Source organism: Helicoverpa zea, chromosome 6 (genome assembly GCF_022581195.2).
Source record: "Helicoverpa zea isolate HzStark_Cry1AcR chromosome 6, ilHelZeax1.1, whole genome shotgun sequence".
NCBI classification, from domain to species: domain Eukaryota; kingdom Metazoa; phylum Arthropoda; class Insecta; order Lepidoptera; family Noctuidae; genus Helicoverpa; species Helicoverpa zea.
In genome coordinates this window covers 2,731,706-2,747,804 of record NC_061457.1, presented here as the reverse complement: position 1 = coordinate 2,747,804, position 16,099 = coordinate 2,731,706, and the positions used below count along the sequence as shown (strand labels likewise).

Here is a 16,099-nt window from a genome sequence, read left to right as displayed (position 1 = left end):
CAACAACCGACCGTTATTCGATGACTTCGACAATCGTTAAGAACCTGTACCTTTGCCCATATACGAGGGATCATGTTCCGATTTTCTAGCCTCATCGTATTACCACTTTTTTCCTACTTACTCACTTTACGTACGTATGACATATTGGTGTCAATGCAACAATAAAATTTAACTTGCATTTATTCATAAGACCCCACTTGAGCCACGATCTCGAGTTTGTTTTGACGGCTTATTCAGTCAAAGAAAACGCAGCTATGCGTGAACATATTTTACGAGTATTGGAGACCCGTCAATAGCAGAAAATTAAACAATAGTTAACACGGTGCAGATAATAAGTGTTTACCGGTGAACGGCGGATGTGAAGGTTTTTGCCGACAGTGACAACTGTCATCGACTGTTCAAGTTTACCGGTAACTGACCTCTTAACCAATATTTGGAGATCTTACATCTTTTGCCGAAACAAATGGATCTGTTGAACGATAATCGATTTACATGTACGAAATTGAAAGCAACAATTAATTTAGCGAAGCATACCGGTCCACAAATTATTGGTGGCATAACAAAATCTGATCCAAGGCTGGACACGGATTAACTTAATACCAATAGAACATAGGATCGAAAAGTGAAACTAAATCGGTAACTAATTAGTTCTATTAGTCAAACACGAATAGGTCATTGAGACCGGTCGGCTCGGGTTTCGCAGATCATTTTTTTGCGAACTTTGCATGATAAATTAAATAGTATTTTGACGAACACATTGTTCGCGAACTCGTTGGCCTAATGACATCGATTAAGATCCTTGTTCATACCAGCCTCTTCGCATTGTTACACCTTTTCTATTCAACCAATATTGATTTACGGAGAACAAAGGCCGCGAGTGATTAATGATCATCGGTAAGGCACAAAAATTATCTTGTGAGTAATTACTGTTACAAAACATAAGCCAAGGTTATGGAAACTGAGGGCCTACATACACAAATGTAACGTAAACTGTTCATGGGAACTAATAATAAATACGTAACAATGAGTTGCTCCGCTTTTGATGTGAGCAAACACGTCAGAACTGCGGCTGTAGGTACTCGTAAAACTAATTCAGTGCTGGTAACTAGCAACAACGAAGCTTTGCAGCATAACGACAGCTCGAAATAAAAGAAGTACACCCGTTCGATTGGACTCGAAGATTGATGTACCACGCTCTGAAAATATTTGCTGAACCAAATAAATGTCGCCAAATCATGCTTTCACCGTCGTAAAAAATGTCAAGTGGCGCCTACTAAACATAGCACCGGGTCGCGACCGAAGACGTGATACATTTCGTATGCAACATGCACGTAAAAGTGGAGCGAACCTTGGCGTCCGTGTCCTGGCGGAAGGCCAACTGAGCAATTGAATGAGTGACGATTAGCAAACAAAAAATAACAGGGGTAGACGAACACGGATCGATCTATTTCGGGGAGGTCGAATTTTCTGAAGTATCTGACTCAGAAGCGGTTCTGGCACTTGAGGATTGCGCTCATTGTGCTAGAGGAAATGCGTGTCTGTTTACGATAGTGGCGGTACTTGGGTGAAATATTTTAGGCTAGCGTTTGTAAGCGCGGTGTATGGACCGACTGTTGGAGTGAAGGAGGTCCTTTGAGTGTGTCAGACGTGACCGGGCTGGCAAAGGCTTCGTTGTTGCGGCACGTCCGCGGCGCGCTGTCTGACTGGACACTCTTATCGACGCTAGTGATCTATGAGACTTCGATCATTGTGCTCGTTTCTTGCCTCCCAATTACTCCAGAAGTTACACGAGCGGCAACGATTTTTTTTTATCAATTTTATACATATTCATCATCAGTAGACGAATGTCACCTCATTATTATTTCATGCATATGATTACCTAGTATACAATTATACACATCTATTTTAATAACTTGATGACCTAGACACAATGCAGGTTTTTTAGGACGTTTGCGATTATGAAGATGTCATACATTTTTTAATAAATATTTTGGCAAATCACCAAAAATATTTCGTCAGCAATCATAAATTATTGTCAGTCGTATGTTTCAGCAAATACCACGACGTCAGTAGATAAGGATATACTCCATAATTATGTCCTTGGCGAAGTACAAGATAACGGCAATGATAATGAAATATAAAACTTGACAGATAAAAAGTACTATTTTGCTGTGGAAAATTTTAACGCCAATAGTTTGCAAATATTACGGGACAATACAAATCTCAGAGAATTCAATTGAATTTATAAGAACCCATATGAAATATTTCATGCTTATTCTTATAATATAAGTTATGCAGTTCGTTGGTATTACTGTTCAGCTGTTGTCGGGTGAGCTTGTGTGCACAGTGTGCCATTGAATAAGAACTAATGTTGATGACAAACAAAACAATTCATTGCGGAGCGCACATCTGGTAATTGCTTCAAATTTTTAAACAATAGTCTGAAGCAGACTGGAATTAGTATGCGAGTACGAATTTGTTGGCATTCAATTACATCAAAAACGTTTCAGACGATGTTCGTGGTAGTGCTATAATTCCAGCTAGAAATGTATCAACTTGTATTAATACGAAAACAAGTGCTATGAAAAACAGTGATAAAGCATTGGAGTTGTAAACAATATTGGTTGGTATTATTGAGTCGCGACAGCCGGAACATTTTAGATAAGCCGCTATTGTCCCCGATAACATTAATTACATGCCTATTTTTGTATCAACACCTAGAGGCATTTTGCAAATTGAAATTTTCCCTCACCTTAGCACCGGAGATGCTGGCGTTCATCCAACTTTCGGTGCTGACGCCTTGGCTGTCGCCGAAATTCGTATTCGAACACTTCAAAACATGCAATGAGTTTGTAAAACTCTAAGAAACGTCGATAACACCAAACGCACAGTACAGAACTTGGCACAAACTAAGCACGTCTGAACGAACACAAATTGAACGTTTAGTTTAAAAACACCAGTAGGTTGAACCAAAAATGGTCTTTCACATCACGTCAAATATTTGCGTGGTCACAGGTGCACACTGTGTAAATAAATGCAGCGCTCGGTGCCGGCGACACGTGCGCTTTCAATGGCGATCCGCGAATAACAGTGTATAGCGCGAGCGGCACGTAACGCCCCTCTACAACGACCGCTGCACGCACGGGGCACAGCGACACTGACGCAGGCCGACAGCTCGGCTCGATTCCACGCCGCATCTCAACCCCTCGGCTACACCCCGCTACAACGACCAATATTTTTTACCCCGAGTAAAAACCTCGCATAGCACTGCGCATCAGACCACTGTGCAAACTATGGTATCTGACCACTTTTTCTGGAAACGTCGTAATTATTCAGACCTTTTACGGAACCCTGAATTAACGTACACGAGTAAATAGTAAGTTGAGGTTTCTCGTGAGAATGCCGAGTGTAGATTATCTTGAAGACAGTTTTTGTGGCGGATTCAGGGATCTATAGTAAGATATAGTATTCTGCATATTTAACATTTTGCAGCTCTTTACTTTGTAAGTATTTGTCTTGTTCGCCACTCGCGAGCCTGAGATTATTTGGCTTTCTCGCAAGCGTGTTGTCAAGTTGACACAATAAACACCGAAACAGAATAGACTATTGAAATGCGAAAGTGTGCTACATCCTGAAGCCGAGTTAATATGAAGATAATGACGGGCATCGATAGTGCCGCTAGGCGCTAGGATCACGTAGAGCCAACGGTACCGCGTCAATGCGACTGTATGCACCGGGGCTTATTTAAATAATCGTCGCACTGACGACTCAGGGCTCCAGGGACGATTTGTGGTGAGATAACGACGTCCACAGTGGTTATTATGTATCGTTGTGGTGCTTAGAAAATAATACGTCTCCGCACAAATGCCGGGTTTGTTGACAGATCTCGTGGCCTAATTACTTAATGAAAGCCGCCATTCTACGAACGCTTATCGGGTCAGACACAAAACGTTTTTTTAAAAGCGGTCGAACCTCATTTTTAAGCTAAAACATACTCCATTTTCAAAGTAGAGCACGCAGTTTGTGCAAGCTCCAATCAGATCAAGTTGTCGGTATAGCATGGACTATCACATATATCATCGATATAATTTCCTCCTCCTCTTGTGAGACCGCGATAATTAGTACCATATACAAGATAAGAATGCTCAATTGGCTGAAACGATTGAAATTAGCGATAGCTATCCATACAGATGGAAGAAAGCTGATACAATTATATAGGAATCTAGAAGACCCGGTCAGTAGATTGTCGTTTTTAATCAAGTGTAAGGCGATAAAGTAATGATGGTGTGTTGCTAATAGATATTAGGTTCTGGTTTGTGAGCCACTTCATATGGCCGGTTGTCACGACATGACCAATGGAGGGAATCCGAGAGACGTGGAGCATTCCGTCTCGTTACAGTTTCCTGACTTTCTGTGCGATCTTGTTGAATTACAACCGTGCCGCGCGTACAGATCTGTCATCCTCGCTTTGAGTGGCTTATAAAAATTTACCTTAAAAATACCAAGTATCAAGTACTACCAACCGGCCGGCGATTAAGTTCGAAAGTAAAGGGTGTGAAATGTAATCATTTACTAAAGACAGTATTTACTTGTTACTTGGTGAGCTGCCTACCCATTAACACTATTTATGTTTTCCTTGATTATCCAACTCGCAGTTTATATCTGTCAGAGCGTATTACAATGACAATACGTTTTCATTTAGAAAACAATACAACGGTGGTAATGAGGCGGTCGGTAAAGTATCAAGATTTACGCGAATTTTTGTCCCGTCTCGATGTTGTGATATTTCCTTACTTTCTCTTTCCCCATTGTAGTATCGGAGGTGTCGGCCGCGATTTATCGCCGACCATCGTCCGACAACGACACGACACGGGAATCGAACCCGGCGACTAACAAAGGCATAAACAAGTTTCACTCCGCCCAAGCTTACAAACTGTTAATGTAATTTAATACGTATTCGACTGGTGCGGTGCAAAAAATATCGCGGATTTTATCATTTGCATAGTAAAGGCAGGACCGACAAATCATGGTGTAAATATTGCATTTAATTATTGTGGTTTAAAGTCTGTTCACCGATTTGGAAGCTGGGCTTAGTGTCTGACTATCAATATCTGACAAGGTCTCACTCAAGGATTCATGTGTTATTTGTGTTGTATGTATGTCACCATATTATAGCACGCAGGGGGAGGGCTTCATTGATGCTACATCAGTATCATCATATCTTCATAAATCCTTCCTTAAATCGTTAGTTCATTTTATATCAGTACCACGTATTTAAGGCACCTCTTTAGTCGTCTTACCTACTTTCAGTATTGTCACTACGTATAGCTTCATGGACTTCGATACAGGATCACTTTCGTGTGGGGTTTTTACAATGAGAAAGCGTTCGAGTGCAAGTTTAAGTTATATCCTACAATAAACATTGCTGAGGTGGTTTACAGTGACGTTAATAGTTCTCAAGTGAGACTGCAATATTGTCAGGAGCCCAAGACGCCATTTTATTTGTTCACTTTCATGTTTAGAGTTTACTTCGTTTGATTGTCGATAGTTTACACTTTATGATACGTGTAAAAGCAATGAGAGGCATTAAGGAAGGGACGGTTTAGTATGTTTACATAAGAAAGTTTCACATATGAAGAAATGGTGAATTTCTGCAGTATTTTTTTCTTTCATTTAAGGTATTCTATCCATACATGTTAGTTGCGTTATATCATCATGCCTGTCATCGGTCAATCAGACTGCGCAAAAGCTAGCCATATTTGCATATTAATATTATATTTACAGAAATATTTCTCCAAAATGCAAAAGCTTGTAGGTGTTTGGAAAATAAACGGGTAGCAAGTATTGGGTATTCTTACACCTAATTAAGAGAATTGAATCAATAAGATCTAAATATACGTTCTCCTCAAAAGTAACGCGAAATAAATTCAAACTGCCGTACAAAGGTATGTATCGTGGGAAAATGCTTTCCTAACATAGCTGCATAATAAAACCACACGTGTGTACCATTAGTACCGGTCATTCGCATACATTGCCTCCCCAGTTCACGACTGACATATATAAAATGTTACCGAACCGTACTGGACACACTCGTTCAAGTAAACGGAGAGAAATTTCAACCAGGAACCGAATTTGAAATGGTATTGGTCAGCTTTGCAATTTAGAGCGGAATTTTCGTATTGGAATCTGAAAAAGATATGCCAAATGATCAGGTCTGAAAGTAAAATGCTATGAAAGATATTGCACAAACCTGGAAGATACCTACGTCACTTTCCAAATTGGATTGAGAAAATATTTATTTATTTTTGATAAATAGGGTAAGTTCTTGATAGCCTTAGATGCAGGCACCTCTTAGACAAATGCCAATCAAAGCTCGCTTAACCCAAAAAACTTCATAGATCCTTCATTAAATTTTCCAAATCCCACCAAAATTATCCAGCTCCAAAAAGCACTCAGCACTATCCAGACACCCAGACGGAAACTGCATATCACGTGCATTGATATAATCAATTAGAAGTCTCGTGAGCTGACTATCGGTTCAGGTAGCTACGGCGGAACATTTCTACTTGTTAATTGATATTTACATAGCTCGTTACGTTGTGGGAACCACGGAAGCTGGTTACATCAGTGACCTTATGGATGATACGTGGATGGTTTCTGTTATGATTTAAGATTGGTGAGGTGATGTAATGGGTGGTATTGTTCTGATTGTAGTAGATAGTTTGTAGTACACGCTGTTTGTGTTCGTCATGTAAATGAGGAGTTTCATTTTTCTTTCACTGCCTTCATGTCTTACTCAAAGGATACTAATGGATACAGTGGCTTTTGAACTGCCTTTTGCATCCGTTAGCAGAAGAAGGACCACTGGATTTGATGACCTAATTCTTGAATATTTTTTATTGATTTTTTTTTAAACATTCACATGATCCGTATACTTTCGATGTGCATATTATATTGACAGTCAGTCAGAAAACTCTTCCAACAGGGAACTACACAGAGTGCATTCATTGTGCCTACCTATTTATACTTGTATGCCTACCAACTTATACTTCAAAAAGCCAATGGTGGTGGATATTAGAACCAGGAACTCAATTTACAGTAAACACAAAGAAAGATGTATCAAAACCAATAATATCCATGAAACATCCGACACACAAACAATAAATCCAAGCCCCTATTAAGACAATCGTTTAAGCAAATTAAATACAGCATTAGAAGTGTCTGGCTGTATAAAGTGCTCAAGACAGCGTGATCTCCAATTAAACGGTGCTGTCTATTAGCTGGTGCTAAACCTTCGTGGCTCACGACCAAACAGACTCACGATCCTAAACTATGTAGTTGATAATATTTTTTTTGTGTATCGAGGAAATATCAATGGGGGTTTGATTTTTGAAGTCTCTTCCGCGTTTGACGAATGATCGTCTTTTGTTTCTTTGTTGTCTATACCTGGCCTCTTTAGTGTTGGTAAAATAAAACCTTTTTTGATTGAAGTAGGTACATAAGTTCATGTTTGCCTTATGCATATTATAATATATCGTGTTATCACTATACACACCAGTGTGTCACTTTTTCCTAAGAGAAAATCCCTGGCACATAAAATATATTTAAAAAAAAAACTATTTATGGATAGTTTTTTGTCACATAAAAGTATGTGTTTTCAATTTACATGTTAAGTGACATAATGTATGTACCTAATTGAAAGTCCACCAGTGATTTTTGTCCAACATCAAAGAACTTCCTAATTCCATAACAAGTTGATTACCAATTCAAATTTAACAGTTGATCGAACAATGTTTTCCATTTGCCTAGCCGTCAATAAATGTATCGCTTTTGGATTCAGTAAACTGTAAATATTATACACTTGATGGTTTTTTGCTGTTCATTCTGATATGTTGTTTGAACATGATTAAATTAGTATCTAAAATAAATAGCGATTATAAAGAGATAAAAAGATATGGCACAAGTATCAGGGCTCGTGCACTAAGTTTGTTAAATTATATTTTTGACTGCTTTCAATCAGTATTTAGTTTATTTTAGAATTCTTATAAACTATGAATTAGACGATTTTGCAAATGTAAGTCGTGTCACTTAAACACACTGGCAAATAAAGCTTCACTGACAATCTACACCAAAATTATAAAGCTGAACAATTTGTTTGAATTCTGCTAATCTCAAGGCTCAATTATTGAACTGAATTAAAAACTATTTCACTCCCAATTAGCTCATTTATTGAGAGAAGCTACAGCCTAGGTCTTATTATCTGCATGCGTAAAGTATTTCACGGGTCGTGGGTGAAACCGCTGACGGAAGGAAGCTAGCAAATATTATTTAACATTTGTTTAACAAGAAATATTGGCACACAGTTTCCATACAAAAAACCATTGCAAACACTTACAATTTCTGACAAGTGCGTCGAGTACTTTAGACATAATATCTACTACTGTAACCTTGAATACATTAATTTGTATTCATTTAACGTATTATTCATTCATAATGTCAACTAAAATCATTATTAAAAGGATGTATTTTTTTACTAAAATAATATTTGTCAAAATATTATTGTCGCTACTTAGAATTAAGCACCATTAAACAGGATGTCTGTTTGGGCTTAATATTAGGTAAATAACTTATTATACGGGTTTTTGTCATTCGATACAAGTTGTTTAATCCCCCGACTTAATCAAACATAACAATATGAAACAACTGAACCATAATTATGTAATAGTAGGAATAACAAGAAAATATATTCAATAGAATACAGTAGATGAAATGACGTGTTCTCTACAGTTATCAAATGTATGGATAGTAAACTTCATGAGTTGTACCTACTTGGTACCAGGTATTTTTATTTACCAACGACTGCTTCAAAAGCACCAACACATACCTGCAACAAAAACATGACAATTTAAAATAAACCAACAATTAGATTGCACAACGGAGTATGGCAGCAAAATAAAACCATACTCTATATGGGTTCAAGCTTCGAGTACTCAACTAACTGGAGCTGCTATGACCATAAATTTTATAGAAAAAAGTCTGCCAATCTACGCGCAGAGACGAGCTTAGCTCACACACACTGTTGTATTTGGTGGCCAGTACCTACATCAAGCTACCCCAATGTGTTAAAACTTCACAATGAAACTTTAACCTTATCGTACCGTCATATAGTTGAAAATCGGTTAAAGAGATATGACAGATTTGGGGTAGGTTGAGCACTGGCCACAAGTACACAGGAAAATAGGTAAGGTCACGACAGACACAGGCGAAGGCACGTGGCAAAGGCATCTCCTGTAGGTTAAATGATCTACGGTATCCAGACAGAAAACTTGTTACGTCACGCGTGTGGCATTTTCGATCAGATACGAATAGAGTTTTAATGGCTGAATTATATTGACGGACAAAACCAATGAACGGCTTGCTTTAGTTTGTCATTACGGTTGCGGAATGAGATGAGACAGAACCGCGATAGCAAGTTAATTAAGTTAATGTGTGTTAATTTCCCGTGTTCTATGTTAGTGTTTCCTTCTTGATTTACGCGTATTACATAATGAGTGATGTTATTACTACATTTATTTATTTTAAAATTATAGATATAGATTAGAACTGTGGGTGTGTTAATTGAATTGTATCAAAATATTCTTCAAATATCCATGTGCCCGTATTGTTCTTCAATAATCCGTAAATTTGGACCAATTGATCGAATGTTGTACTTGTTGGAAATCGATAGAAATTCATCGATAACTTGTTCTATTGATATTGTTATTAAACTTCCTAAAACAAACCTCGACAAGCGGATCTTATCTCTTACACAATAATAATTGTATAACTGTCGGCGTCTGAATTAAAATCGACATTTTGTCAATCGTTTATAATTATGACTTTGTTTGCCGACTTTTTATAATTAATTATTGTGACGTGTCAAGCGAGCAAAGATTTATATTTCCCCAACGATCAATTCTGTTACATCATCAATTACGCAAATGGGTGATTTCTAATTTAATTCTTTGCTCTTAATTTTTATTTGCGGTAGGATAAGATAGTTAATTATTATATTTTTTGTGTCAATTACCTAACGTTTTTAGGTGTTACTTTATATTGATGTCATAATTTGTCATGTTTACAAATTGTTACAAATGTCCTGTAGCCACATAATCGACGGAATTGTGAAAGAAACATATACAGATTATGCATTCATATAAGGATACTATCGTAGCTAATAGACCTAGAGTAGTGAGTAGATATATAAGATTACAAGTAATTTTCCTTTCCATATAAGTTCACAACAATTTTTAGGTTCAAAACAAAAACTAATCTGGATCATTATGCATCTCTATGCAGAAAACTGAGACTACACGAAATTGACGATAAACGCATCCCACAATCCTAACTCTAACCATCGTATCAAATAAATTTGATCCTTATTAATATCACATTAGAGACTACCCGTGTTAAGATTACTGTATATACTGGATCAAGGGATTATGAACTCTGTGGTGTTAGAAATAAAGGTGTGTATGAAGTAAGGGTTAGTTTATAGGCAATTGTTTCAAAGAACGCATGTCACGCTTACGGAGTAGACAGTTGTAAGCGCCAGTATGGAAACAGGACAAGTGACCAGTAGCCTTATTCGCTAACTCCACTGACAGCTCGCAGATATCATCAATTGGTAAAGTGTACATCAGTATATTGTCAAACAGCTATTTTCTTATTCGCTAAAGCCAGTTACCAAATGAGATGACGTCATCAGCATCGACACAGGCTGATATCCACCATGACTCATTTTGACAGCGGTTTCTGTATCGATAAACGTTATATTGCGATTCCGTAAGCCCAGTGGACATCAAATTGATAGCCAATGTCATTTTTTGAAATACACTACAAATAGCAGTGTTTTATGCCTCATCACTGGGATGTCTATACTATATTGTTGCATCGGACATATTAGATTTCTCTAATTTTGCGATTCCAATAGAAATACAAACCCTGAGTCATTTCCTTTATTTTTTGATAGTGTTATTTTTAATTGTATTATTTTTGTTTGTTTTATATTTCTTTGTGTGGAATATAAATTTCGCGTGTATTTTTGCTGGCATTTGTGGAATAAGAGACAAAACGAAGTTTATCCAGAATCCAGAAACGTCGTATGCGAGATTGCAATAATTCTCTGGATTTACGGGAGAAGGAATTCATGGCAAATTTCCGTATCAACAAATCAAGGTTTCAGCGAGTTTCGGCAGAGTTACGTCCGTTTCTGCAACGTGCTCAAAAAAACACTGCTGTTGCAATTGAGCTAAAAGTAAGAATTTATAACGTAAAAAGTTAAATAAATACCAATATTACATAATTTGATGTTACTAATTTGCAGCATGTCTCAACCTTCATTTAGTAAGTGAGGTAACCGATGCTCTCAATGTATGGGACGACCTACTCAAGTACGTAAAGTTACCTTCCTGTAGTGTACCAATTTTTTTTTTGCATGCAAAACATAAGAATCTACGTATCAAAATATTGTTTACGTTGTTAAATTTATAATAACTACATACAATACTCACAATATTCTCAATTAAAATATTGTTCAACCACACGGAACTTTAGACACCAAGTTCACACACAATAGAAAGCAAATACTGAATTTTACCGCCACAGATTGTTTTTAAATATATAACACGCTGAAAATAAAGCGTTCTCTCAAACGTAGTAATGTAATGCTAATAGGGTATTTCCTACTTAGCAGTATAATAGTCGATAAAAAAATAGAGTTGTCAAGTTGTCATCGTAGTTTTGGCGTCAGCAACCGTGTAACGATATCCACCGATATCCACTTCATGCGATACAGAATACCAATGTTTTGAACTTATAGGTTGACATCAAAGTTCCGATGACAACTGAGGCCAGTTGACATCTGAGAATTCGAAAGTTAGCGAATAAGCCAGCAGGACATCGTTTCCATTGTTCCGAAGCTTTTTGTAGAAAACGAAACACTTTTACATGCGTTTGTACAAAATTTAAATCGACATTTAGGAAAATATTGAGAACACCCGTGAACAACAATAGGACTTGTTTGGAAAGTCCTTTAGAATTGTATTAAAATTAAGAGTTGGTCAACAACTTCGATGGCTACAAAGAAAGGACTTTCTCAGACTTTTCTTTCAGAAATCGTACTTTAGATGACTCATATACCACTATTCATTATTAATTGCATACTAATAATCTTGTCGTGTGCGTGTATCTATCTCTGTGTGATTGAAACCAAGCGTTGATAGATTCCTGGTTGATACATGGTCTAATTTAAAGTTATTTAGTATTCGACGTTGATAGCATGAAACTTTTTGATTTTGGCATAAGTAGACTTATGATGATTAAAAGGATCGAGTCTTATAACAAGATTAAAATGTAGCCTTCCAAAATCTGTCACGAGTAATTAATTCCAATGCATAATCTTTGTTGACAGAATTTCAAGGCAAGCTTTCGCATTAGCTTCTCAGAAATTATTTCAGTCTGCGCTTGCATCTAAATGTCACGCGCGAAAGAATGCGATCGGAATTCTACAACCAAAACAGCTATAAGCGAAAATAATCTTTATCCAACAATCCAAAAGTTGAATTTCGAACAATAGCATTAATAATAAGGGCTTTGGTTACTTTATGCGAGCAAAAACATCGTGCATATCAGGAATTTCAGTGGAATTAAATTTTCGCAATGCTACCAAATCGGGTGCCATTGAAACAACAAATTGTGAGCACCGATACTATGTCGCCGTTAAATTGAATTAAGTATTATTTTTTATTTAAACATACCATTTTAAGTGATCGGACCTTAAACAATAACAATATAATAACTTAACTACTCAGCTCATTTTAAGATACGTTAATGGGCAAAGAATTTATTCACAATTATTACCAACTTCTGAGAAATGTATGACGATATAACTCGATTTAAACTATAATAATTAATCAAGACTTACGATTGACTTTTGTTTTTTATCGGCGAACATTGGCCATTTGTCGGAAATTTGTTTAAGATATGTCCAGGTAGAATAATCGACGCGCCTGACATGTTTTATAACGATTAAAGTCTGTAAATATTTAAATACACAAGAGTAAGCACCAGGAACTCGTAATTGAACGCCCGAAGCCCGAAGTTTAATTGAAAGTCAACAGGTTGGTGATCATTCAACAGATGCTGTTGACAACTACAGTCGTAAATGAAATATTCAATTAAAAGGTTTCATTTGTGATCAATGGGCCGACCATAAATAATTAAAACAAAAACAACGTATGTAATATAAAAAAACACCAGAAGGTAAAGATTACAAAACAGTAAATCCACTTAATTCCTCTTATAATAATAAGTTTATCTTGATCCACATTTCATAATGCTCTAGTGACGCTTAGCACCATCGTTTGACATTCAATTCCTTTTAAGCATTAAAATCCAAACAAAAAGCTTTATTGCCGTTTAAACAAAAAATAACATACACGAATGCTTAAATCAGCGTTAACAATGACTAATACATACCAAGATTTGCACGCAAAACGTTTAATTGGCGGATCGGGACAATTGGCTTTTATATTTAGTTGCGCGATCGGATCAACGCGTGCGCATGTTTGCGTGATATGCCAGCCGTGGGGTATCGGTGGCTGAATCTTATACCCAATTTAATTCATCAGAACTGCTTTTCTAGTAGCCTTTTTGAGGGTCCAATAAGAGGAGGTTGGTGGACATGTAAGTCGAAACTGCCCCTCGCAGTTTGAAGAAATATCGGTTTTAATGAGACTTCTAATCACAAATTAATATGGTTCAATCACCTAAACGTGGCCATTACTGGTTCAGGGACAGGTAAAATCACTTGCAGTAGTCGTTACCAAAATATTCTAAAATAAGCAGAAATGGTTTTAGCATTAGGTATAAACACAATTTTCCGATTTCAGATCTCTGTGACAAACTCGCAAATCAAACTAGATACACACATAATTGATTCAGTTACTGATCTCATTACACATGTCCCATCACGCCATCCGAAACCTAACCGCGACAAGTGCAGCATCACCCCTCGTATCGAAGTGCGCGTGAGCACGCGGACTCGCGTGATATGCCAGCGCTATCGGTAGCGCGATCTCGACGCGATTCTTATTGTTTTTAATTAATTATTGCACACAAAGGTCAAACCATACATAAGTATGTTACACTCACGAGCGCACGCAGATTCTCAGACTCCTAAAACATTGATAAGATCCGTGTATTTCAAGTTTCAAGCTACACTATTCATGTATGAAACAATAAGACATGACCATGAAGACTTGAACGACAGGTTAAACTATTTTATTGAAGTGCCAAGTGAGCTGTTCTATGTGGGATGATATTGATAAATCGCGTGGGAAGTAAATTATGCGTTCCAGATTTCCTGTCAGCTTAGAATGAAAAGGACTTTGTTAATGGGGTTGATGGCGTCTTCTGTTGGATAACGGTATTGGGTATTTTAGTAATATTATAAAACTTACACATTATAAAATAGGGTTAATAGGTAAACAAAAAGGAAAAATCTTCTGCTATATTTAAGTAAAAAAATAAACTGAAACACGTAAAAACGCTCGATCATTAATTAATTGGCACGCAATGGCTACGTAAAGTACAAAAACAAAAAGACGGCGCGAGAGCCACCACGCCACGCACACCTTACTAATTGCCACGACAGTGCACCATGTATCGTCGCGCAATATAAATCATTAAGCGAGTTTTCGACAATTTCCCTTAATTGGTCTCGTTTCCCAATCGGTCGATTGTGATCTCGTGATGTGTGGCCAGCCCTCGGCGAATCAACGGGGTGATCACGGTGACACTGACCACGACACGAGAAGTAATTAGCGCGAATGAGACCACACACCAGGTGCCATTAAGCCAAATCTGAGGCGCCTGTTCAACTTTCATCTACGTATCGAAGTCTGGGTCGAATGAATCACGATCGATTCTGTCTTGTTCACACGCGCGACTGAATCGATACAGATTTTGCGATAGTACATGCGTTTCAGCGTAAAGCCGTATTTACATTGTAAACATTGTTTTTTTGTAAAAATACTGTCACGCGATATCGTGTGCGTGGACGATGCAAATCAACCCTGTCTAGTTGGTGTGAGCTACACGTGTTTACTAAACTTTATTTCAATTTATATAAACACTGATTAATAATTTTCTAGGACATGCGAGTTTACAGTCGCAGCGGTCAAGTGCCTTTCCCAGTGATGCGATTGGATTCCATTCAGATATGTAGTTAGCTTAGATCGGCTTCGTAGGAACCCGTCATAAACCACGATTAAAGTTGACATCGATATAAAATAGCTGTTCAAATGTTAACTAAGACGGGAACATGACAGGAACAGTGCTGCGAAGGTATTTTACTCCGTTACGTTGCATGTAATACCGCAAACTGTGGGGGCCGTTATCAATATAATAAATAATATCAAATCGCCTATGCACGAATAACTTAAGACTAAGCTTATAAGGCCAAAGTAAAATACAGCGTGTGAATTATTAAGACACGAAATTGGTGCAAACAATACCACGTTGCCTAACGCTAAATAAAGGTGAAAACATGATTTGTGTCAACGAAATAAACAACACTGAATATGACAATCAAACATAATATAAAGATTGACATAAATCATATAGCAAAACAAGACACGGCAATAAATTGAACAGACACGAAAAAGTATAAAATCGCAACTATGGACGAGACTTTAAAGGAAGAATTTAACGCAACAACAGTGACTAAAAACTGGTCTAAAAATAAATCCTTGCATAACCATGACCATACCTCTATATTTAGCCGTAAAAAACCGGCACAATTTTGTATGCAGAAATGTTCTACATAGTGCTGACAGACGATTGATCAACCGCAGTCCTGTCGCGAAGTGTTCCCAAATTGCATAATTGGCGTCGAATTATCAGTGAAAGTGAAGAATCGTCTCACGAATGCTAATGCACGGCTTAATGATAGATGGCATCGTGTCGTAGAAAGCTCAGCGATTATTTATTATTATTTATGATCAGCCGAATCTATTGTTGTGCTGAGTGATTTACAATGACCTGCGCTCCATTTGAT

General features: G+C 37.3%; 1 protein-coding gene across 15 annotated transcripts in view; it reads right to left on the bottom strand.

Moving 5' to 3' along the window:
* LOC124631145 (rho GTPase-activating protein 23) overlaps positions 1 to 16,099 on the bottom strand; it is a 334,067-nt gene that overhangs the window by 171,231 nt on the left and 146,737 nt on the right. For 2 of the 15 annotated variants that reach the window (XM_047165356.1, XM_047165357.1), the window contains exon 1: positions 2,753 to 3,163. The exons of the other annotated variants lie outside the window; for them this stretch is intronic. In XM_047165356.1, the coding sequence (XP_047021312.1) occupies positions 2,753 to 2,779 (27 nt within the window). In that variant the 5' untranslated portion in view covers positions 2,780 to 3,163. Of the gene's footprint in view, positions 1 to 2,752; positions 3,164 to 16,099 lie in introns of those variants that run through there. 15 annotated transcript variants of the gene reach the window in all.